Consider the following 26231-nt stretch of genomic DNA (forward strand, 5'->3'; position numbering starts at 1 on the left):
CACGGGCGCCGGGTTATCGCGGGTTTAGACTAGTTTTAATTATTTCTGTTGCATTAAGCTTTTAGTGTTTATAAAGGGTGAGAGATGCCTCAGCCGCGGTCGCCGGCACATGGGCTAGGCTCACACGCACACTAGCGCACAATGCCGTGTCCGCGCGAGGGTTGCCGCGCACACAAGCGCAGAACAACCCTTGATCAATATTCGTACGGGAACCCTACTCTATGCAACTTTTATGGTTCCCTCAGTGGACATGCGTTCGCGTGTGATATACGATACTTCGAGCCAGTATCGTTAATGAATTCAGCTTGTTCGTCAGTATATTAGACGAATAATTTATCTTTTAAAATATTATATTGGTTTGTACTTAACACTTTTAGGGGTAGGTACTTCAAGGGAAAAAAATCTCTGAAATTTTTTATGTTCAGAAAAAAAAACCTTTTCGTATAAAATATCAAAAATTAAATACCTATATTATTCACTAGATGTACTGGTAATTTTTAGGTATGTTGTTTTCATTTTATTTACTCTGTGGTGCCAGATGACATTCAGTTAAAATAAATAAAAAGAGAAGAAAAACTTGCTTTGTAAAACTCATCACATACTGGAATGGAATCCATATTTGAATTTGCTTATTAATAATAATAATCTTTAAAAAAAAAGTATGTTCCATGAATGCATGTATGTAATCCCATCATGATTGTACAAAAACAATTGACAAATATTTAGATACATGTATAAAGGCAAACTTATCTCTTTAAGAAATCTCTACAGTCACCTTTTTGAGTGTACAAAAACCGCATTTATCAATTAATGGTAATTGGTTAGCAAAATTAATCTCCTTTGTATACGCCTACGGTTTCGCCCCATTGCGAAACTTCCTTTCCTGTGGAAATTTCCCAAAATCCCTCCCTATAACCTTGTCTGAATTACAAAAAGAGATGTTTTTTTTATCAAATAGCTGGCAAACGAGAACGCGGGTCACTTGATCGTAAGCGATCACCGCCACCCATGGACACCTACAGCATTATTAGGACTGCGAGTGTGTTGCCAGCCTAAAGGAGAGGGGATAGAAGAGGGGTGAAGGGGGAGGGGAGTAAAAGGGGGAGGGGAGTTGGGCCTCCAGATCTCCCACTCACCATACGAAACACAGTAGCATAACTACTATTATTATGTTATGCAACATTTAGCTTTTTGTCATTTAAATTTTCCCCGCCCACACTGTTTTCTAAATAACATGAACAGTATACCTAATTATGTTTGTACAAATCTTTTGTGGAGTTTGATTTGGAACTCTTAAGGAGTCAGCAATGTCAATGTCATAGTCACTTGTCACTGGTCATATTTTATAGGTGTAAGGTTCTACTATGCACGGAGTCTACAAAATAAACTAACTCAGTTTTAAATCTTTTTTTTTAATTGCTCCCATGTTTTTGCATGCAGTTTCATTCACTTATTGATTCACACCACTAAAGTTAGAATTATTACTTGTGATGTTTTAAATACAAAATCTTTATTCCAATAAGCAATTATTACAGAAGTAACTTAGTCATCACCCCTTATCATTTTAAATTAATGTTCCTGGAATTTGATGTATTGCATATGTGTCTGTTACGTAAGCATTTCAAGTTACAATTAAAGAAAGTTGCTCAGCTGCTTAAGTAATACTTATTTGCAGACAAACTAATATTACGAACTCAATTAAACTGAATGTATGTATTTGCAATTTTTTCTTTATTATTATTGCTATAATAAACTGCAACAACTGCAACTATGACAAGGTGCAGTGTGTATTTAACTGTACAATATCATGATTGTTATGTGCAGTCTTTTTGTATTTTTTATTTCTACTCCAAATTTGTTACTTTTATGGGTATCCCGTGAATACCATATCAGAATAAATATTTGAAATGTATTTGATTGCTTAGTAGTGTCATCTCTTGTCTGGGTGAGCGGTTACCTAGAAAGTGTGACGTCTCTCGATGAGAGCGAAACATAGATGTTGCAGCTGCTACTTAAGTAGCGTAGTAGAAAAAATCAACCTGAGATATGTGTGCGTGCATAGAAGTTTGTGTCTAGACTCCTGACCAGCAGTGGTGTAGGGGTTATAGCATGCAGCACGGATTGCTGAGGACCTGGGTTCTGTTCCCAGCGCTGCTCTCTTTTTCTGATTTTTCTGTGCATCCATGTCTCAGTTTGTATTTTCGATATGTACAATATCACTTAGACGGTAAAGCAGTGTATGAGGAGTAATTATTTAATTTACAACTTCGAATAACAGATAACATTCATTTATTCATTTGTAAACTTTACGAAGTTTGCTTTCTTGATAAGAAAAAACATGTCTTACCTTTGAGAGCCATGGCATAAGATTAGTTCAATTCGTTGAGAAGCCCTTCAATAATATTAAACGAGACCAAATAAACGGACTATTCAACCACTTCCATAAAACTATTACATATAAATACGCTTGTTTCATTAAACTGGTACTGGCATTGTTAGTCACAACACAAGACAAATTATTTACGCGTGTATGCTTAAATCATGATACATCATTTTGATGTTATTTTGCACAAAAGATCACCTTAGAATAACACAAATCGTAAGGTTTGGAAATTTTTAAATAGTACACAGCTGAACGAAATTATATGAATGAATGTCATGTCAATCAATTGTCATGTCGTCCCGTCGTCCGTGACGTGCTTAGTGATGCCGGCATTGAAATTTATGAAAAGTATCGATAAAATAATTAACTAAGTGACTTAGAACGTGATCAGTATATTCAGTATATTTATTTCCATAACAATTTACATTGTGTCGGACAATATATATCTATAAACATGACATGTATATTACAGCATATTATGAACACAACACTTAATTCTAGCACACAAATTAACAATACCATAAAATTTGAGCCACTTTGGGACCACTTACAGGTATCCAGACACTAATTAAAATAAACTGAAAAAAAACAACTAAAAGAAAACAAACAAAAGTCAACATTAATAGAAACAACTTTTCAACAAAAACAGCTTTTCAGAACAAAATTATGGATAACTGCGATTAAATTGCACTTATTACTTTCTTTAGTTTTAGACTACTAGGTACTTATTTAACTCTCGATCGAAAATTAGTAGGTAATTCTGGCTCATTTTATGCTGGACAATAATATATAATGCATTAACTCATTTTTTTAAATGAGTCAAATAAAATTGGCAGTTCTATACATCAAGTCCGTGATTTAGTTCCAATAATGTATTGAAATCGTAATTTTTTTGTGAATTTCAACAAATTAGTTAATGTAATACCTATATTGTTCACCATTAACTGAGCTAAAAACACTAATTTTGGATCACGTTCAAAATTAGGTACCTACATCCAGTATAAGAAAAAAAAAATACTAAATTTTTCAACGTAATGGTGATAATTTAAATGGAATATGATAAAATGTGGACCGAAATCACAAAAGGTGCTTTATTCGATCTTCTTTTGTCATCTCAAGTATAAGGGCAGTTTACGTCTATGTTTATGCTGCAAATTTTCGACACTCGCAAGGGAATCAAAACCTACAGGGTACTTCCTGTGAACTCAGAATCTTGAAATTAGGTACGAAGTAACGTCTTATAGCACGGCTAAAGAAAAAATTGCGAAAAGCATACATTTTTAGTTACATCGTATAATAAAAATATGTTTAATTATTGTATGGAACCCTCGGTGCGCGAGTCTTACTCGCACTTGGCTGTTTTTTATTTTATTTACTAATACAAAAGCGCAATTAAAAAGGTAGTAATGCTAAAACTAATCCAAATATTGTTGAATTTATGCTTTACTAACGGAATTTTGAAAACCTCTATGGGAAAATCATTAAGTACCTATTCTAAAGTGCACAACCACAAACTATACTGAGCGGCAAAAAATCTGGCCTTCAATATAATAATAAAGAGAAGAGAAGAGATCCAACGTTTGCACAACACTATAATAAAGCCATTAACCACTATTCAAGACAAATGTTAAAACGTTGAGTATTTATATAGCTGTCAATTGTGGGGCTTTTAAAACTGTGTCTTAATAAACATTTTAACAAAAGAAAATCTGTTCGAAGTATCGTTAATAACGCTACAGCAATATCCACCTGCAGAAAAAAGTTATTTCAAAGTCTTCAAATTAGAAAATAAATCTTTAATTAGAATGTTTGTTGAAATAAAGGACAGTGTTAACTTTAATAAGAATTAAAATAAAGTACTTACATACATAAATTATATATCAACCAAGTAAGAATTGTATGTATTTTATTTGTTTGTTTAAAAATAAATGGAAAATCCCTCCAGTAAGAATGAATACTGCTAAGTTTTTGTATGTGAAGTTTTTAGCAACACTTAAACAACTTCAAGAGGATATTTGGGATATTTTGACATTCACTTTGACAGTTTAAACTTCCGTTTCACATGTTCGTTTGTTTGTTTATTTTTTCGGCCGGCGGCTATACTTTTAATCTCTATTTATCCATCTGTAAGCTTAATTGTTGCTTTATTCATTCAGCATGAGCATTTTATTTAATAATAAAAACAATATTTATATAGACCACTGCAAAAACATATCAAATATTTACCAAAATATATCTTTTGGTGGTGTAACTGAACCTTACGAATTCAATAAAAAGCTTTTTTATATTTGCCGTGATACGAAAGTATCTAGCAGAAAGAGAAAATTCGCAAATGATGAGTTACAGAAAGAGGTAAGTATTTAAATGGCTTGATTTTCTTTTCATGCCTATGTTTAAAAAAATATACATATTCTGCATGTAATTATGTATTATCCTTGCAGACCCAAATTAAAAACATCCTATCAATTTTGGATAATTGCTTGATTTATTCTAGTTATTTTATTCCAGTGCTCGGAAGTCAAAGCAATGTATGAACAATTTTTGGCAGAAATCCCAATTACTTTAAAAACAAAGTGTAAAATGCAAACTCAGTCACCATGCAACACTAGTGATGTACGCAATTTGGCACAGAACCTATTTGAGTCAACAGTGTTTGATCATAAGGGAATAAGTGGTGGCAACAACTCGGATACTGCTTTAAAATCAACAATAAAAAATGAAACTTTTCTAATTCCTCCTAATTCCAGGTAAAAAATAAAACCTGCTCACTATACACAATGTGTACAGTTTAGGTCATAAATATATATACTTTGTTTTTTTTAGCATTATAAAAACGGTAAAAATCTTGATGAGTTTTTTATTGAAAAACATTTAAAAAATCTGTAATTATTACTTATGATACCAAAAGCATGTAAATGATCATATGTCCTTGCTAATTGTTACATATTTGCTGTGACTTATTTTTCAAAAGTGTTTTTCAATAAAAAGACATGTCAAGATTGCTTACCTTCCTTTAATGCTGTTAAACTAGGTATATTAGTCTAGTAGCGAGTAATTTAGTAGCTAAACTATTTGCTACTGCCTAAAAATCGTTCGCATTACAGTCGAGTATTAAAGTGGTTTTCTCGCTCCAGCGAAACGACATTTTCACGCCAACTAATGAACTCTACTAAATCGACAGGTTCGGACTTGTTTAGCCGGCCGCCGAGTGAGCACGGACGCGTGGTGGGGGGTGCTACTCGCTACTAGAGTACTTAAAAATAGAATAAAATGGATTGACTCGACTAAATTACTTACTAATCCACTCGACAAATTTTGTGTTCAGACATGTTAGCTACTAAATTACTCGACAGAACTAAATACTAGCCTAGTCCGAACAAGGCTTTAATGCTAAACAAAACCAAATATATACAGCTATAGCTTCAAATATTAGTGGCATACAGTATAATATTTATTTCAAACACATAATAGGACAATAAGTACCGTTTGGCCATAAACGTGCCATTCACATTGAAGCTATATAAAAAGTATGTATTATAATATGTTATGATTTCACGTTTATACTGAACGTTTGTTGATCATAGATAAAGGTGCAACCAAACTGCTGCTTAAAAAACGGTACGGCATAAATGGAATCGCAGTAACGAATGCTGTACTTAACTTTTTTAATCACAGTTGCAACTTTAATTGCTGCTCCAACACCACTGCTTAAAATACGGAATTGCAGTGACTTGCTGTAAACGTCAGGTCTTTTGTTCGAACAAAGACCTGACGTTTACGGCAAGTCACTGCGATTCCGCACCATTTGCGTTTTTTAAGCAGCAGTGTGGAAAGCATGCAAAAAAACGGTGCGCATACGATGCGTCACTGCGATTCCGTACCGTCGCCGTTTCTTAAGCGGCGGTTTGGTCGCACCTTAAGTTGTAAAGACAGTCATAGTGGTCTGCAAAATGTTTCAAGTTATTATTGAGATTGATTAATGACTTCAGTTTACAGGTTCTACTGTGGCTGTGTGAGTGAACAATGTAAAAAGCTGGCAGGAGAAAAATTTGAACTAATAGTAGCAGATCCTCCTTGGTGGAATAAGTACATAAGAAGGCTGAAGAATGCTAATGATAAGCTCAGGTGCTCTTTACTCAATTCTAACTATTCACTCTCTCTCCTTAGGAGCCAGAGAATCTGGACTTTGCAGGAGAAGTGTTTGATGAATGTGGCCATGGAGTCTTCCAATGAAGCTGGCATAGTCATACAGGTGCACTCAAGCCTCGAAAAAAAAGCTATCTTCACCATCATCATATCAGCCAAAAGACGGCACTGTAGGACAGAATCCTCCCCCATAAACCTCCAGTTGCTTTGGTTGGAAGCAGCCTGCATCCACAGTGAACCTGCAGCTTTAACCATGTTGTCCATCCATCTCGTTGATGGTGGTTGGTGGCTAACTATCCTAATAAGCTTATATTAAAGTAGCCTTTACTCACAGCTTCACATATGTAAACCAATAAGTTGAATTGAAGTTCAAGGATTTTGCCAAATTTCCCTTTAAAATTCAAAAAATGACATTGCGCATTTCGTACATGCAAATAAATAAGTTTGGTAAAAATTAATTTCAAATACAAGCTTTTTTTTGCTGACTGTACTTGTATTGTCATCCAAACTACATTTCATACCAAATTTGAAGTCATGCTAAGTTTACCTTGAAGAGTAGACGATCCTGACTACTTGAAACTACTAGGTTATTGTCACGCATTACATAATTATTCCAAATTTCAAGTATTTGACTATTGAAAGTACCAATGAACTTGCAAATGATTACAGACAGATACGGTGAAAAATATAAGCTTGTAAAAATATTCCTGCCAAATTTCATATCTACCGTTGCAATATTCGGCTAACATGAGAGAGGGCACACAATATCGCGCGCAAAATAAGCGTGGCGCGGTATTCTGTGTAGCATCTTTCACGTTAGCTCGAATATTACAACTGGTACCTCTGTGCCACACCGCCCCGCCACCGCTCTGTGTTTTTCAAGCTTTAGGGCCTACGCTAGCTGCAAGGCTACTACGAAACTCGAAGTCCGTGTCGTGCGGTACCTCTGACACTTATACTATTTAATTCGAGAGCGAGAGGGACCGCACGACACGAACTTCGGTGCAGGTATAATCCGTCGCACGCGACGCCTGCAGTTAGCGCTGCTCATACTATTTTCCAATAGGCGTCTACCCGCTCCGTGCAAACCGCGTCAGCTAGCGTAAGCTCTTAGGATGTACAAAAATCTGTTATATTTTGTACATCTAGATATGTTTAAGAATATCGCGACTTGAACCAAATTCTTTTCATCCAGTTACTCCATGATGTACAACGAAGATATTGCAGCCATACCTGTAAAAAACCTACTCGCTCAGAACTGCCTTATCGCAATTTGGTGCACGAATGCACCAAGCAACATTGCCGCTGTCAAGGACCTGATATTTACCCAATGGGGAGTTGAATACGTAACCACGTGGTATTGGATGAAAGTAACTACGGACTTGGAACCGCTATGTGACTTTGGTACAGGGTGCAAGAAACAACCCTACGAGAGGATCATTTTGGGCAAAGTTGGAGATGTGAATGTCCCCAAAAAGCAGTTGGTTGTGAGCGTGCCGAGCGCTTTGCATTCGCACAAACCTCCTTTATTAGGTATGTTCCCTATATCTGTGCCTGCATTTTTGGAAACTTTATATTTTACCGATATAAGGCTGCGTTTGCACCAGCGTTTGCGTCAACCAATAGCAGGGCGAAGATAGGTATGTAAATTCAGCGATTCTATTGGTTCATGAGAAACTTAGGGTTTTTTCACACGTACCACAACCACACCACGTCGCAGCGTTAAAATGCGGTCAAGCTGTGGTTACGTGTGAATAGTGTCGCTGCAGCATTTTGCAGTTGCATTTTGGTGCCTACAAAATGTGGTTGTAATGTGGTTCCATCGTGTGCAGACGCAGTTATACTCCGGCTTTCATAGAGGAAACACGCCTTGACTTGACTGAGCCTACTCATGGAATTCGAACAGGAAACATTGTTGTTGCTATCCTTGTTATGGCTTTTATTAGTAAGAAGAAGACGTCGGATTGAAGGGGGGAGAGCGCAGGCGCGTGGTTGCGATGTGACCGGCCGGCCGCTGCGGTGCCGCCGGTGGTTGCGTTGCCGTTGCGATGTGGTTGCGATGTGGTCGTATCACACACGCGATCGATAATGACGGCAAATGTGGTTCGTGTAAAAAGTTTTATTTTCAATTCAAAGTACGCCCATATTATGTAAAAAATAAAGTTAAAATTAAAATTAAAAATCAAATAATTAAAAATAAAACACAAAACCAAAATAGCAATAAGGAATAGAAAATAAAATAAATAAAATAAAAATAAGTTTAGGTTGTACCTACTTTCGGTTCTCGTTTTGATGGGCGGAAAGCCAGTACCTAAAGAGATGGAACTGTCCACATCGAGATAGACCGCACTTAAGATGCTGTTCCGCGAGCGACGCAGCCCCTCCAAAGGAGGCTATGCGCGCGCGCACAACAGCATAGAAGTCAGGTACTCGGCTCAGCAAACATGGATGAGGCACTGCAAAACCTGGGCAGACCCATAAGGGCCCGGAATAATGTATTATACTGCACCCTTATGGAGCTGTACGATTTGCTGTTGTGCCTCACCCAGAGTTGACAAGTGTAGAAAGAAAGACAATAGGCGTGAATACGTGCACTTGACTTGCCTGCACACCTGGCATTCCGGGCCAACATGTTCCTCGGAACGGGCAAATGTGGTTCGTGTGAATTGCACTATTTATTTTCAATACAAATATGCGCCCGACCATGTGGCGTGGTTGTGGTAGGTACGTGTGAAAGAAGCCTATCCTCGCAATGCCGTCGCACATCGCTGGTGTATATGCAGCCTAAGAAGGCTATGATTATCAAGGGAAGTGTGAGCTTTCTACATGTGATAGAATTTTTTGACATAGGATCAGTAGTTTCATAGATAGGTATCTAAATACAAATATACAAACAAGGTCACATTAGAACTGGGCACAACATTATTAATCCATTAATCGTTAGTTAACGAAGTTGACATTTTGACTAACGAATTAATTTAAAGTTACCATTACAAATGAAAATGCTGACGAACTCACTTTTTCCAATCTTTCCTTTTCGTTAATCGTTAATTCAGTATGTACTATGTATCAAAAAAAATCTCGCTTTAATTGCGCCGCGCCACGAAAAAAACAATACTCACACTGTTGAGGCAAGCCAAAAAATACAAAAATTTTCTATAATGTGGTACCAGATTAATATTTAACGTTATCCTCCGTTAAACTTCTGAAAGTAAAGTTTTAACGTTAACGAAGTTATTTGATTAATGGTACCCACCTATGTCAATAAGTGTCAATAACCCCCAGGCGTCGTCGCACTATTTTAAACCGCATTTTCTATTTCAGATCTTCTGTCACCATATCTGAAAGTACGCAATCCTCAAACATTGGAGCTGTTTGCTAGATACCTTCTACCAAACACCACCAGCGTGGGTTATGAACCTTTGAAGTGGCAGCACATATCGTTATATGATAAAGTTATTTGATAGAATAAAATTATGAAGGTAACAATTTGCTTAACTTTGTTTTTTTATTACAAGTTATTGTTTATAACCTTCTTCCAGGCGTAGTGCATATAGCGACCACATAAATGTACACAAATATTCGACCTTGCTATATTAACAATATGGTACAAAATCAATTGAAACCATTATAAATATTATTTGCTTTTAAAATAATCCCTCATAGGTAAACACTATTCTTAAACTTAAAATGTGATTCATTTTGTGGTAGCGTATCTAAATGCGCGGGGCCTGGAAAAGGATTAACTTGTAATTTTTGTCTGTATGTTATGTTCGAGTTGAATCTTGCAAGTTAAATTTGCCTCACTTCCGGTGGTCGGATTGACTTGAAATTTGGCATTGTAATTTTAGTACGATGACAGATCAATAATCTGGTAGTGAAATCGTAGTGGTTTGATTTTAGAAATCATCCCATCACTCGAAATAGCATTCAAAAGTTGTTAAAATCTGTGTATTGCTGAAAAACTGCGGAGCACATTAAATAAACCAAGTAAACTATTTGGCAAAATATTAAGAACCAGCTATTGGCCGCGACTCCATCTATCATACACTCCACATATCAGGGTCTCAAACTATGTATCTCCATACAAAATTGCGTCTAAATTGGTTAAGCGGTTTAAGGGTACAAAGGTGTCAGACAAATACAGACAGAGTTACTTTCGCATTTATAATATTAATAAAGATAAAACAACGCATTATAAATATTAAAAATACTTATATTTATTAATGATAATTATTATGATTATTATAGTAAACGTTTTAACGTTATGATGAACTTTTCCCGTTCACGATGACGCTGGTTTTCACATTTTTCTTGGGATAGCCGTCGGGATTCATTGTCTGCCATCGCCAGAAGTCAGTACCTGCAATTTATACATCATTCTAGACTAGCTAGCTAGATTTCGGAAAATATCATAGATATTTTAATGTGCGGTGTTTAGTGGCGCCATCTCTTACCGAGTACGTAAATTAAATTAGTAGTAGCTACTCGACAACAGGTGGCACTGTATTAAACACAGTTTAGTGGAAATAAGCATCGGTCGCCGACCGCCGAACTGTTTCACTAGATGCGTTTCTCTATACGGAGGGGCTACTATGAAACACGCAAATCGAAGATCGTATAGCACCGTCCCTTTCACTCGCGTATTAAATGACATAAGCGTCAGCGGGACGGCAACATACGAAGTTCGAGTTTTGCACTTCGTGGTATAGGGCCTGTACCTATCTAGCAAAGTACATAACCATATTGTCAAACGTAAGCTGAACTGCCAAAGACATTTCTAGATAAATTGATCGAAGGACACAGCGTAGATAGATTACGTACACAAGGTGGACCAGGCAGGAGTTAGATGGATGTGGGAGCCGCTAAACCGATAGTTATGGCGTTATTTAGACGTGACTTATGTCCGGCAATAGGCTCTTTTGGCTAGCGATGACAGAGCCGAATTCAGGGGTGGGCATCTGGGACTACAGCCCTGAGGCATCCACAAGCGGGGGGCCCTATAAAAGAAGTTAAAAAAAATATCCAAATTACAACGGGTTAGCAACTTTTCCGTTTTTTTTCCAAACAGGCTTTTTCGCATTCGATGCCTCAATGCTTCCAGAACTCTAAATCCTGCCCTAGACGGTGACACTGACTGCTAAAGACTTATTTACTCACACATCTCCTCTATAGTATGTTTCGTGACCCAGTGCAGCTCGTTTTTAGCGAGCGTCGCGTCAGCCCACATGGCCGTGATGTCTCCAAGCCGCCTGGCTTCGTACTGGAGCGGAATCTTAGTGCTGGTCACTTTCTCGAATACTTCTACTAGTTCCTTCACTGAGACCCCTCGGCCTGTGCCAAGGTTGTAGACCTGTAGTTAATCGTAAGATTTAGAGTCTGTTTCTCGCACTCATTAATAAATTGTATTTACTTAAGTGACAGATAGATGTGATGCCATCTCTATTTATTCGGACAAAATAAACAGAGTCGGCATCACGGATATTTGCTATATAGAACTTCAATGACTGATGAAACAGAGCTGATATTATTACTACTACTACTATTTTAAAAATATTACGAAATTAAAACTATGTTTTGTAAGTATGGAAGTTAAGCCACAAGAAGACTGTATCTCCATATATATTTTTTTAATGACAATGTTTTTCCACTTGTATCTTATTAGAAATCAGTAGGTATCTTTAATGTGGTTTAGATTATCGTACAGGATTTTCTTAATACCACACATATTCATACCTTAAGCCCAACATGGTTTTCACTGAGCAGATTCAGGGCTGCCACGTGGCCACTGGCTAGATCCATGACGTGAATATAGTCTCGCACACCTTAACATAAACATAAAGCTAAATTAGAACGACGTGTCAAGCTTAGTCGGGGGTAGGAGCAATTATTCCATTCCACTAGACTGTGTTAGGGGGGCATTGACCTGATGAAAATAACGACGTCCAAATGGACATAAATAATATACATTGTATTTCAGATCAGAAGAAGAGCTTTCTTAGTGTGAGGTATTCGCTTATTATAAGTTTGGTTATGTTTTTTCAAGTCATCTTTTGGTGGGGTGCCCAACCCAAAATCCACCAGAAAACATACTAACAGTTGAAGTGAACCTTCATACAACTATCAAGGGTAACTTGATTACGTTTTTCTTCTATTTATTTTTTCCAAAGTACAGTCACCAGCACCAATATGTCAAACAAAGCGTGCATACATATCTGATACGACTCTATTTCCAGAGCCGGTAGGACATGTCAGATATTTTTGCACGCTCCGCTGTGGCAGATATTAATGCAGGTGACTGTACCTACCTACCTAGTTGAGCGGGTATACCAAAATCTCGAAATATGCGGCGTACCTATGTACCTATAATGTTTAATTCCCAATACTTATTTTATTTTTTCTGCAGACTCAAAAAAGGCTTAGGTTAGTACGTATGAGTATAAGACATAAAACCAACCAGATATTCAAATATGTGTTGACGTTGACCTTCTCCTACACTGGCTCAGCTACCCGAAGTGGATTTTAACCTCCGACACCAGTTTCTGGCATTTCTCCCTGAGCTTGGCAACCAAGTGCCAGTCAGGCACTTGTAGGGCCCACAAGTTTTTTTTGGACTTCAAAGATGCAGTGATTCCGAAGCTTTCCAACAGAGCGTCTCCCTCTAAGATATGCTCTTTTAGACTCTTTTTGATCGAAAGATTCTCTTCCATCCCCTCTTACGTAGCCTCGTCGTAGGAGTCTCATACGGGAATGTAATGTCAACGCTGTACAGTAGAACCATTTGATTCCTAACCCATCGTAGAACGTTCTCACAGTAAATTCCCTTGTCAAGCAATGCGATGTCACTATGACTTTTTCTACGAAAAGGTTCTACAGATGACAAGAAACTAATTTTACATTTACCTGTGCCATCAGGAGTCTGATAGTCGTTCCCGAAAACAGTAAGAACGGGCTTCTTCCCCAAAGCCACTTGTGCCATGAAAGGCATCAGATTTGTGAACTCCTTTGTAGGATCCTCTCCAATCAGGCCAGACGGATGCGCTCCTACCGGGTTGAAGTAACGAAGCGATATTATGTTCCATCTCTGTGAATTAAAAATTAATACATACTAATGCTTCTTGGTGGAAGTTGGATTGGATATATTTTTGCACAGGCATATGCAGTAGTAAGGCATTCTCCATTCTCTGTTCCTGTAACGTTCCCTATGCTACTCTACTACTACTATTATTTCAGCAAGTGGTTGGGTTAGTTTGATTAAATACCCTTGTATTTAAATGTACGTAGGTAAGTTCAAAGTATGCGGCGTTTTCGATTAAAAACCTTCTAAGCTTCTGCTCAAATATTCCTTAATCATTTTAAAACGCATCCTAACTTATCTTGATTTTCCCTAAATCCAGCAGATAATCTCAGGCGCAGATCCAGCCCTCAAAAAAGATTGTGGGCACAACCACTCAAAAATCGGCCAAGTGTGAGTCGAAGTACGAACTCGCTTATGATTAACCATGCATGACTCAGGAACAATTTTTGAATTTGATTATATCCTTTTTTTCGCGCATTAATAGATTAGCCAATCGAGATTAGCCACTACGGTGGACCCGCCCTTGGATAATCCTGCATTGCATTAAACCTTTTGGTTTTTTATGAAGTAAGTAGTCAAAGTTCAAGTTAAAACACCCGTAACGGTAAAAAGGCCAATTATCATTCAGCGAGGAGCAATGTCATTGCACTTACCATGTTATAGAGCTTACCGTTATAAAGAATTTCTAAACACGCGTGTTATGCAAGCTGTAATATACCTACCAATAATATGAAATGGAAATTCTTCCAACTAAGCTATTGTTGTACAAACCTTGTCAGCTATGCTTAGATCCTTTAGCATCTCCTCGATAAAATACTTGGTCCTTCCATATACGTTGGTTATATTTCCTGTAGGATGGTCTTCGGTGATCGGCAGATGTTTCGGCTCTCCATACACGGTGCATGACGACGAAAATACCATTTGGAAGCAGTTGTGGGAACGCATTATCTAAAAAATATTGTAGCAGTTACGAATATGGTAAATAATGGCCATAACTCGATAATTGTAACTTCACGGCCATGTCATTGCGATTACATCATTGACTTTGACTTTTAAAGATTATGGAAGAACTATGCAATGCTATGCATGACGTAGACAAACGACAGCAAATTATGCAGTAATGCTGGTGTTGTGCGTACAGTTGCTATTATAAACTTAGAACAGAAGTAGATCACTGTATGACAAGATATATTTTCAAGTAGCTTTTGCGCGAGACTTCTTCTCTCAATTTTTTTTTTTTGACTGGATGGCAAACGAGCAAGTGGGTCTCCTGATGGTAAGAGATCACCACCGCCCATAGACAACTGCAACACCAGGGTATTGCAGATGCGTTGCCAACCTAGAGGCCTAAGATGGAATACCTCAAGTGCCAGTTATTTCACCGGCTGCCTTACTCTCCACGCCGAAACACAACAGTGCAAGCACTGCTGCTAATAAAACAATAATTCGTTTCTCATCATCCTGCAGAAACTGTTTGTGATAATCCAGGATAAAAACTATATTTTGTGTTTCAAACTACCTCCATACAAAATTTTATCTAATCGGTTCAGCAGTTGAAGCGTTAAGGGGGTTAAGGCAGACAGACTACTTTCGTATTTAAATTATTAGCTATGATATTAGTAAGGAATAATAAGAATAAGTAAGAAGGTAAGGATTGCACATTTTATAATCGCTCTCGGTCAGCAGGGTCTCGAAGTTCGTGTCGTGCGGTCCCTCTGACACTTATACTATTTAATACGAGAGCGAGAGGAACGGTACGATACGAACTTCGAGTTTCGTAGTAGCCCTGCAGGCTAGCTATTTGAGTGTCATGTGTGGATGGATGTACAAAGTTGTTAAGCATGTGTTTTATCCGGATTACGGAAGAACGGTTATCCATCGCACAAGGTAATATTTTAAGGGCTTTGAGACTTGTTTGAGGATCTGTTCCCCAGTAAGTAGGTGCAGTTCCATTTTCGGTTCTAGAAAAAAGTTGTACATTCCTACAAGCAATAGAACTAGAGAGTCCAGGGATATTTCTCTTTGCGTTTTTATAAACGAACCTCGAGTAAATTGAGCATGCCGAGCAAGTTGTTCTGGTAGTACAGCAGAGGCTGCTGCATGGACTCGCCGACTGCTTTTAGCGCCGCGAAGTGAATCACGCAGTCTATCGGGTGCTGGAAAACAATTTGATAATTTAGAGATAGGCAAAGATGGAGACGACAAGAAGATAGAGTTTAAATTCGGTTAATTGTCTTAGCTGAAAGTATACGCAGATGAGTTCGGCAAAGCCGGTGTAGCGTCAGTTCTGTATCAATTCGCTAATTGTAGCAGCAGCAGGACTGGAAGTCAGGATATTATTGTCTTAGGCTAGTATATTACCACGAGTATGAAAGTTGTATTCAAGTTTCTCCAAAATTCCTCAAAATTTTGTCTATATAGATACCTTTGCCCAGACGCACACATTTTTATGAAAAAACGATAGGTACCAAAAATACGTCATCATAATAATAATAGACTACTCTAAGTAGGCAAACATGAGTACACGATCGCCACTCCGTTGAAATTATAAATAAAATTAATAATAACGGCATGGAATCATATGATAGTACTATTAGTTATTCTGTGATAGAATCTTGTTTCTCTAGACTCAGACATAAGACAATTTTAAACTAACTTTCGTACTAAAATTATTTGCCGGTAGGTAATTAATCTCAAATAGACATCGACAACCCTAAGCGTCCGCGCCGGAGTAGGCAGCTAAGTCTGCTAAAGGGTCGGAGTTTACATACTTCTTTTATTTTACTATGTCTAAGTACAACTATAACTGTGTAGTTAACGGCAGAACTTAGTCAATAGTACCTACTTCTCCTACTTCCCCACCGTTATTGTTCGCTCGTATCATCATTCTGTGCCATTAGTTGTGCACAGCAAAAGGATGGACACTAAGGTACCATCAGCCAAATAAGTGGTCTATCAATTTTTAAACAAGTTCCTCTTAAATGAATATGTCGCTAAAGTCGAACTTTCAAGTCGACAGACACGTCTATTGGCATTATTGTTTTATGACATGCAAACGATTATCAACTTTAGGGTGGTAGACCATATATTTGGCTGATGATAGCAAACGCGTTCGAATCTTGATTTAGACGTTACAAGGGATAACCCTATCCCTACGGGTTTCCTTATTCATTGTGGGGTCACGCGGCTATAAATTTAGCCGTTCATAGACGACAATGTATACCTACCTCAATTCACGTTATTTCTCGCACCGTTTAAATGAGACTAGGGAGGGAGTTAGAAGTATCATCTAGAGCTAGGCATACCTTGTCAAAAATATCTCCAATCTGCGATTTGTTCAGCAGATCAGCTTTATAGAAAGTGACCTTCTTCCCCGTGATCTCCTCGACTCTTCTGAGTGCCGGGGACCCCTCGTCGTCTCCGACCGCGTTCGCGAAGTTGTCAATAGCCACGACCTCGTGTCCGGCGTTCACCAAGTCCACTACGCAGTGGCTACCGATGTAGCCAGCTCCGCCGGTCACCAATATAGTCTTGAAACGTGGCATCGTGCCTGTTTGTACTGAAAAGAATAGACCAGGAATTTAGTTTAACAGAGCAATAGGACTGGGCCGGGTTAACTACGGCCCAAGCCTTCTCATTCTGAGAGGCCTGTGCCCAGCATTGGGACGTATATAGTAATCCGGGCGGACCTTGCACAAGGTCCTACCACCTGCAAATAGGCTATGTAAGGACGTAATGATGATGATGATAAAGGGATGTCTTCTGCGGTCGAATGTAGAAATATATACTTATAAAACGCTTCAAAAATATCAACCACAGACTCTTATTGCGACCTAATAAGGCCGTGGGAATATACTTTTAAAGCAACAAATAATAATAATATGAATAATGTTCAGGCAATGAAGTCCTTGCATATTTTTGGCACTTTAAACGTACGTATATTTTTGTTGCTGACTGTACCTACATACTTTTTCATTTGACCATACATATATCGCTTCAGCCTAGAAGTTACTTTGCGCTTCTATTGTGTGATATTTGATATTCCACTAAGGTTATCATAACCATATTGGGTGCCTATGTGTGAATATCCTGCGGCGCTCCTCGGCTAACAATTTTTTTTCATATTGTTTGTGTGGGCGGTCGGCTTACGGTCCCCTAGGACCATTCGCCCAGTTACCATGAACTACTGCACCCCACTATACGGGAAAAAAGACAGCATTGTAGATACAATGCCGCTGAAAAACTCCAACAAATTCGCGGATTTGTTATCATCTAAGTAATATTGAAGCTTAGCGGGGAGAATGATTCAATTTATAATCTTACTAGCTGTTTTTTTTTATTCGACTGATTGGCAAACGAGCAAGTGGGTCTCCTGATGGCGACTCCGTCCGCGTATAATTCGTTTATCGCTTCCCGCGAGAATTATGCAATTTTCCGGAATAAAAACTATCCTATGTCCTTCCTCGAAACTTTAACTATATCTTTATGCGGAATTTAATCTAAATCGGTTATATATGCCCGGTTCACATTATTCCAGTAAAATCGTGCCAGTAGCGATACATTGCGGGGTCACAATCCAAACGAGTTACACAAGATCGATCGAGCACCGCAGTGTCATGCTACTGGAACGATTTTACTGGAATAATGTGAACCGGGCATATATAACCGATTTAGATTAAATTCCGTATACAGATATAGTTCAAGATTCGAGGAAGGACATAGGATATTTGATGACGAGATTGCGCTGAGTTTATCAAGTTGGTCGGCGTCCTTACTCGGTATGGGTACTGGCAGAATACCAGCGCTGCGGCTTACCGCAGCACAATGCTGAGCCAGCGCCTGTTCTTCAGTGTTATTTAATTTATGTTTTTATTTAATTGTTAGTTTTATTACTCTATAGCTACTAAGCCATGTCTTTGTTTTGAAGAATAAAGATTATATCTATCTATCTATCTATCTAACCGGGCATTACTGATGTTTGACCGATAATTGACTATTATGCCCGGTTCACATTATTCCAGTAAAACCGTTCCAGTAGCATGACACTGCGGTGCTCGATCGATCTTGTGTACCTAACTCGTTTGGATTGTGACCCCGCAATGTATCGCTACCTACTGACACCATTTTACTGGTATAATGTGAACCGGGCATTAGCCATTGAAACTGATTTCTTTGCAATTCATTTTGCATTCGAACAATATCCCATAACATACTTAGACTTAGTGACCTTGGTCCATCACGTATCAAACAATTAAACAGGAAGGCACGACCCATACACATAGAGCACTTAAAGCGTACATGAAGGTTTACGAGGCACGCTATTTGATGATGGATGATTAATAGATAAGCATGATTTAAGTAGGTACAGACAGTTATCATCAATCATCATCATGTCAGCCGAAAGACGTCCACTGCCTGGACATAGGCCTCCCACAAGGCTCTCCACTCAGACCGGTCATGTGCTTTCCGCATCCATCGCGATCCCGCGATCTTAATCAAGTCGTCGCTCCATCTTGTTGGAGGCCTACCGACAGATCGTCTCCCGGTCCGCGGACGCCATTCGAGAACCTTCTGACCCCATCGGCCCTGCGAGCAATGTGCCCAGCCCACTGCCACTTTAGTTTCGCAATTCTTCGGGGTACAGACAGTAATCTGCGTTAATATCTGCAGGGCTACTACGAAACTCGAAGCTCTTTAATACGAGCGAGAGGGACGGTACGATACGAACTTCGAGTTTCGTAGTAGCACTGCCGGCGCAGCGCAATATCTGGCTCCTACCGGCCGTAGAAATAGAGTCGTATCAGATATTTATGCACACTTTGTTGTGTCAGATATTAGTGCTGCTGGCTGTACTGCTTTTAATAAACACTAACCCCTTATTCATAAAACTTAACAAGCCTATGTTAACTAACAAATGCTTTGTCCCTTTCTAACAAAAAAAATGTCGAAGTGACAGATAAGGACAACGAATTTTAGCGGCATTTTAACTAAAATAGGTTTTGATTGTCGTTTATGAATAAGGGGGTAAGTTGTTAATCGTCTGATTGACGTATGTTGTACGGTCACGATCTTTAATTTGTGATGATTATTCTTTATACTCGTAATATATAAGATTCTCGGGTCAAAAATGTTTATGAATAATTCGAAACGGCTTGACCGATTTTTATGATTTTTTTGTGTATATTTGGTAGTCTGAGAATAGGATGTAAACTTCTACGCTAACGGAGTTGCGAGCAACAGCTAGTGTTTCAAAATAATCCTTTGAATTATCACAGCTAGACAGATGACAGCTATTCGATCCTGAATGTGTCTCAAACTTAAGTTTACCTATATGAGTAAGTTCGCGTGGAATTGTGGCTCGGCGAGGTTTTTCGCTGATGTGTGTAACATCGATTTTCGAATTTTGTACTCAGTAATCCCCTGGTCTAAGCCGCGGACAAACTCAACGGACTTTTTCACTACCCTAAAAAAGCTTTTCAATTTATTCCTAGCTTGTAGCTTCAACTTGAAAAAAAAACAAAGCACTATCTTCCAATGAAGTCCTAGCACATTAGGTTCTGTGGCATACTCAAATCACATAATATATCTATTCTCTTTCTCACCATACGAGTGTAAAAGGGACGGGTTGCGATGAACGATAGCGTGCTTGCTAAGCTATTACCCTTACCCTGCTATTAGCGGTGGCTTGCTAAATGAGGCTTGCACAACTTGCCGAGAAGTTGTTTTTTTATAGCATTGTTGGCTAAAGCGTTGAACTTGAGTTGAACTACTATAGCGATGTCGCGTAGCTATTTTACACGGGCTTTTGTTTTAAAAAGTTTTTTATGGTTTTTTTCCAGTTATAGTATGTATGTATGTAAACTCTTTATTGTACAAAAGAACATTTGTTAAAAGAAAATTAACAAAATACAATTGACAAACTTTGAGATACTTGTACAAAGGCGGACTTATCCCTTTAAGGGATCTCTACCAGTCAACCTTTGAGTGGATAAGAGGAGCAATACGTTAGGGTCCAAATTCAAATTATATTATCCAAATTCGAATTTTCTGTGGTTCGGTCGTGGTCAAATTGATATGAAAAAGTACGTCTATGTAAACAACTTCGTATGTCATGTGAATTTGCATGGTATGCCATGCCGTTAGATAAATAATATAGGTGCCCGTATAGATCAGACTGCGCTTAACACATATACAAAAAAAATACATAGATTAAAGTAATTAATTAATAACGGTTTAAAATCAACAGTAGGTAGGTATGCAAATTGCGAAGACGAACGCATTAGATTTGGAGCAATTAATACATAGGTACAAATTCGAATACTCAATGCAACACATCATTTCTTTAACAGAAGATTTTAGACATAGCTTTAAAGGATAATTTAGGGTCTAGTATCCAACCGTGCAATGGTGGGTCACTGTGGAACCTTTTAATTTCAAGGAAAATCGCCGTCGCATTGCCTGATAAGGAAAATAATTATAGCACTTACCTACTGCTAAAATGTTCTATCTACGGTAGATCAGGAATCAAATAAATCGACTGTGCATAATCTACTTCTAAAAGAAGAATAACACGGGTTTGTTTTTATAATATAGTTACAATTACAACTCACTTACCAATTTTTTTTAAATCCTCTATTTATGTCTGTCGAGGTACCTACCTACTTCACTAGTACTAACCACAAAATACTACTGACCTTAATTCCTTAACATTAAAGTATTTAAATGCTTAACTAAATCTGATTTAACAAAGTATTTGCTTTTGATAATCTCTATCTTTTTAAATCACGACACTCTAGATTAGATTCTAGTTATGTTTTATCAGTAGAAACAATTTTGCGAATAGGTTGTAAAACTTCGCATAGCAAACATGCGATCTTTTCCTTGTTTTATTTCTTTTTAGGGTTCCGTATATCAATCGGGATAATAGAACCCTTAGGATCACTTTGCTGTCGGTCCTTCCGTCTGTATTCCGTCTGTGTTGTATTTTTATGGTGTACTGCCGTTTCGGCAAAACCAAATTAATAATATGCTAACATATAATTAACATTTCGCATTTTATTAATTTGGTCAAATTATCATTTGGCATAATTTTACATTGTCAAGTTTTATTATGACAAATAAACGTTACAAGCCTTTATTTCAAAAAACTTCTAACACCCCTCCTCGTTTTGCGTCGGGGGTTAAAAAATGTTTGTTCAAAATGACACTTCGCACACGAACGAACCACAGAAACCAACTGCTACCAGAAAAGTAGGTTAGGTTAGGTTAGAACTGTGGCCCCCACAGAAACGAACTGCTATCAGAAAAGTAGGTTAGGTTAGGTTAGAACTGCGTCCCCCACAGAAACGAACTGCTACCAGAATATACATAGATAAGTATTCCAAATTTCAAGTCAATCTGACTTCTGGAAGTTGGTCAAATTTAACTTGCAAGATTTGACTACAGACAGGCAGACAACGGGACAGGTAAAACTAAATAAAATCTTGTCAAAAAAAACAATCCTCCAAAAGTCCACGAGAGTTAAAGTGAATGTTACAAGGCGTCTCCGTACAAATTCCTGGGGAATCAAAACCTAGGTCAATACCTAACAGTCAGTACTCAGTAGTAACATAAACAATTTGTAAACAAATGAAACCAAAATAAGGGTAGGTACTAAAATGATAGAACATCTGCAAATATGTTTTTGTATGAAGTTTTCCTAGTAAAAGTCAATATTATTTAAAATAAGTTATGTACATTTAACTTCAAGCTTTAATAAATTATCATGTTTACTTGAACTTTCTTAGATGCTTGGCTCTCGAAAACAATGGCGTATTAACTTTTATTTAATGTTTCTGCACAGCACAATGTCACGCAAGTCTACTTATATTCATCACTTGAAGTTTCACGAGTAACTTAAAGCATTTTACTGAATCTTAGAAATTCTAAGAAAACTGACATTTGTTAATTATGTTATACCTATTCTCGTAGCATGCACCCTTTGTAAGCCATCTGGCTTGAAGGACCAAAACGGCTAGCAAGAAAACATTTCTCGTTTATCGTTTCATATTATTTTTAGTAAAGACTAGCAAAGAGCAAATAGTCGCGGTAGCTGACGAGTTGCAGCGTTTACACGAATCCGGCTAGAAGGACCAAAAAACTTAACTCTTATCCGGTTCGTAGGACTAAAAAAAATAGGTAGATTTTTTATTACGAGCAACTTCAAAAGGAAAACTCGTTCAAAGGAAAACGTTCTTTAAAAGTATCACAAGCTTGTAAGTACTTTGACCTTATCGAATACCTTTTTTTTTTTAGACGACCAGATGGCCTAGTTGTCCTGACTACGAAGCTTGAGGTCCCGGGTTCGATTCCCGTGTCGGGGCAGATATTTGTATGAAAAATATGAATGTTTGTTCTCGGGTCTTGGGTGTTTACTATGTATTTAAGTATGTATCTATCTATATAATTATATTTATCCGTTGCTTAGTACCCATAACACAAGCTTTGCTAAGCTTACTTTGGGACTAGGTCAATTAGTGTGAATTGTCCCGTGATATTTATTTTATTATTTATTTATTTTTTAAATTATTTTACGGCATATAGTAGTTCGGCACCAACTCCAATAATTAACTTTTTTCACGTTTTGTTCCTTCGGATACGGTTCAACCACCTCGCCTCGATGTTATGTTATGACTAAAGTCATAGTTTTTTTTACAAAAAGGCGCCTTGTTGTGTTGTAATATTTATGACGTTTTTACAGCAGTTGACATGTACGAGTAGATACAACATGTTTTTTACTTCAGAGTTCATCATCATCAAGTTAAGTAGATACGTAAAAATTTTCGATTTAGAGATCGTTTACAGAATAAACTTTACAAATTAAAGCTTTAAGGTGCTAAGTTTTGCTAGAGTAAACTGTCAAAAAATGCTAAAAATAGACATAAGGGAAATTATCACGTCTAAGTAGGCTTTTAAAGTGGACGAGTTAGTTGATCAAAATTGAATATCGAATATTTGTATCATCTTATTTGTCTTAATACGGAACCCATTGCGTGTGACCCGACGCACTTGGCCGATTTTTAGGTTACGAGTAGACATGACTTTAAGCGTTTGCAAAAATGTAATTAGTACTTTTAGATTTTAGCGCAATTAAGCGCAAGTAACTAATATAATGTCTCGCTTTTAAACAGAGGAGACGTAAACTGTATGATTAATGATTATTTAATCGAATCCAATTTATTACTGGTATCAATCAGTGCATTCTCGTAGGTAGACTCAAGCAAGATTATCATTTATCATCTTACAAGTTTCTACTCCAAGCAATGTAATTTTCTTACGAGAAAAACTGCAAAAATGTCTTAAAAAATAGTGTTTACTCTTTTAAAGTCCAATTTGCTGTTTAGCGCAGTTCTTCTTAAAATTCTTAAATTAATACTGATCACATTCTAACAATGACCTGTCCTACAGGGTTAACATTTGGTTTCAGTTAAGGACACCTTATATAAATAGCTATAGTCTGTCTGGTTTGTAAAATAATTATGGCATTAGCAGATGTGCTTCTGGGAAACATATAAGGATGAAATGAATGAGTGATTCATGGTACTAAGAAAGGACCGGTTTACCCACTTAGTATGCACGGATGTATACTATAACGACACCGAAGACTCAGTTGATTAGCCGACCTTCTGTTTTTTCTAATTCCTCCGGTTTTTTAAGTAACTTCGTTATCCTACTTATAATCGATATTTATTTAGAAAACAGAGCAAGTTGAGTTATTACTTTTTTATCTGTACCTACCTACTCACGAAACTAATATTTGTAGTATCTTAGACTTCGCCTGAGGACAACAGTCTAGGTTCCTAACGATGCTAATAAAAAATAACTAAATAAAAACCTTTTACTTATGCTTAGTAAAGATTGAGTAAAAACATGAAAGCCCCTATTTATCTCATAAATAATGTCAATCGCGTGCATCGAACTTAGAAAACAGTAAAAACAACTCTTCACATTCGCTTTCACAGGCTACTTCAAAAATACTCACGTAGATTCTTTATGCACATAAACTTAAAAATAAAACACTACACGCACTGGCACGGAATAATGAGTAAGGTTACTTTTAAAAAACTTTTGATTTTGGAACGCGTTCGGGTCGGAACCACGCTCGCGCGCATCTAACGTGCCGGCTCACACGTCACTGTTCATTGCAAACTTGGTTACCCATCACACGGGTGTTGCTTGCGATGCGAATCCGTCCAACTAAAAACTAAAGCCAAGAAAAATATAAAGTTGCATTAGGTACTTACCTACATAGAGAGGCTGTGAACAGGAATTTAAAGTGGGCAATCGACCGCTACAATGTTCGTATCTATTAAACGCAACTTGTACGATTTTTCTCTCTAAGACCAGATTCATAGTCTGTAGAAGTCTTCAACCCTCTGTGATGCCCTCTCCGTTTGTTTTATGGGAATAAACAAGGAATAAACAGAGCCGGCATCACATTTATCTGACTTATAAAAATCAATGAGCGGTGAAACAGTCTCTCAGGCTCAGAACTTAGATATTTAGAAGAAACTACTGATTGCGTAACAAGAGGATTGAGGTGAGGATGCTACCTCCGTATTTTATTAAAATATAATTTTAATATTCCTAACTGGAAGAGTTTGCGACCCTGGCCTGGGAAGAACACATGCTACTTTGCATCCTGCGCAGACGGAGTCGCGGGCAATACCTAGTTTATAATAGCTATATGACATTTGGCGATCTCCCTCTCTTTTCCTAATGAATTTTTAATTAAATTAAGTCAAGTTTTACCTTATTTAATACCTACCATTAAAAAGTTTACTAATTTTAAATATCACGTTTTTTTTGGTCAAGTTAAGTATACTCCCTTTGCCATAAGTCTGCGGGTGGTCTGCTCATTCACCTTGGTGTAACAACGGCCAAGTCCGGTCTCCGGCAGTGACCTCGCGGACCTCGCCATAGACAGAATACCGTAACGACCACATAGCTCTGCCCGTCTGATGGGCCAGTTCGGTCAGTCCCGTTACCATACCGTCCTTGTGTTCACTTTCGGCTAAAGATTTAGGGGCTGTTCCACCATCCATTGATTAGTGCTAACTGACGGTTAAATGTGATGCCGTCTCTATTTGTTTTGTTCGAATAGACGGAGACGGCATCACATTTAAACGTCAGGGATGGTGAAACAGCCCCTTAGACTGTGGTGAATGGTCACTGATGATTAGTGATCACGACCATGCTTACGTGCTGCCTATAATTTGGAAGAAATAAGTTTTTGTATACAAGGCCCTGTAACAAGAGCAAAAATTAAACCACAGCTTCCACTTTCATCTTGAGCTAATTTAGTTCTACAACTTTTGAAAATAACTTGTAAGTATTATGATTTTTACTATCGTAAGTTTAATTGGAAAAGCAATGTATTGCGAAATCCATCATTTTGTTACGTGATAGACGATGTTATTTAGGCTATTGGATACCGTACATTAATTGAAAATACCGTTTAATTTGTTTAGAATAAACATAATTTGAAATTTACCACGAGCTTTGCGGTGAAGGAAAAACATCGTGAGGAAACCTGCACAAACCTGCGAAGCAATTCAATGATGCGTGTGAAGTTCCCAATCCGCA

The 26231-nt window shown here is 37.7% G+C and overlaps 2 protein-coding genes across 7 annotated transcripts; one reads left to right on the forward strand and one right to left on the reverse strand.

Moving 5' to 3' along the window:
• Nucleotides 1–4394: 4394 nt before the first annotated feature.
• On the forward strand, nt 4395–10004 carry LOC141434655 (N(6)-adenine-specific methyltransferase METTL4-like). Of its 5 annotated transcripts, none has more exons than XM_074097076.1 (5): nt 4433–4735; nt 4892–5130; nt 6380–6508; nt 7725–8062; nt 9854–10004. In XM_074097076.1, exons 1-5 carry the CDS (start codon nt 4541–4543, stop codon nt 9991–9993), a joined length of 1041 nt encoding a protein of 346 aa, XP_073953177.1. In that variant the 5' UTR covers nt 4433–4540; the 3' UTR covers nt 9994–10004. The 5 variants fall into 5 exon arrangements, with proteins under 5 accessions (XP_073953180.1, XP_073953177.1, XP_073953182.1 ...); XM_074097077.1 differs by having other exon boundaries at nt 4657–4735; nt 4878–5130; XM_074097079.1 differs by lacking the exon at nt 4892–5130 and having other exon boundaries at nt 4395–4509; nt 6373–6508.
• Nucleotides 10005–10724: 720 nt separating this feature from the next.
• On the reverse strand, nt 10725–24757 carry LOC141435178 (UDP-glucose 4-epimerase-like). 2 transcript variants are annotated; one of them, XM_074097780.1, is made up of 8 exons: nt 24628–24757; nt 16913–17166; nt 15650–15763; nt 14379–14555; nt 13433–13613; nt 12266–12354; nt 11690–11882; nt 10725–10892 (listed from the first exon to the last, which is right to left on the reverse strand). In XM_074097780.1, the coding sequence occupies exons 1-8, from the start codon at nt 24644–24646 to the stop codon at nt 10795–10797; spliced, it is 1125 nt and encodes a 374-aa protein (XP_073953881.1). In that variant the 5' UTR covers nt 24647–24757; the 3' UTR covers nt 10725–10794. The 2 variants fall into 2 exon arrangements, with proteins under 2 accessions (XP_073953881.1, XP_073953882.1); XM_074097781.1 differs by lacking the exon at nt 24628–24757 and adding an exon at nt 21222–21321.
• Between the last annotated feature and the right edge of the window lie 1474 nt (nt 24758–26231).

Source organism: Choristoneura fumiferana, chromosome 14 (genome assembly GCF_025370935.1).
Source record: "Choristoneura fumiferana chromosome 14, NRCan_CFum_1, whole genome shotgun sequence".
Taxonomy (NCBI): domain Eukaryota; kingdom Metazoa; phylum Arthropoda; class Insecta; order Lepidoptera; family Tortricidae; genus Choristoneura; species Choristoneura fumiferana.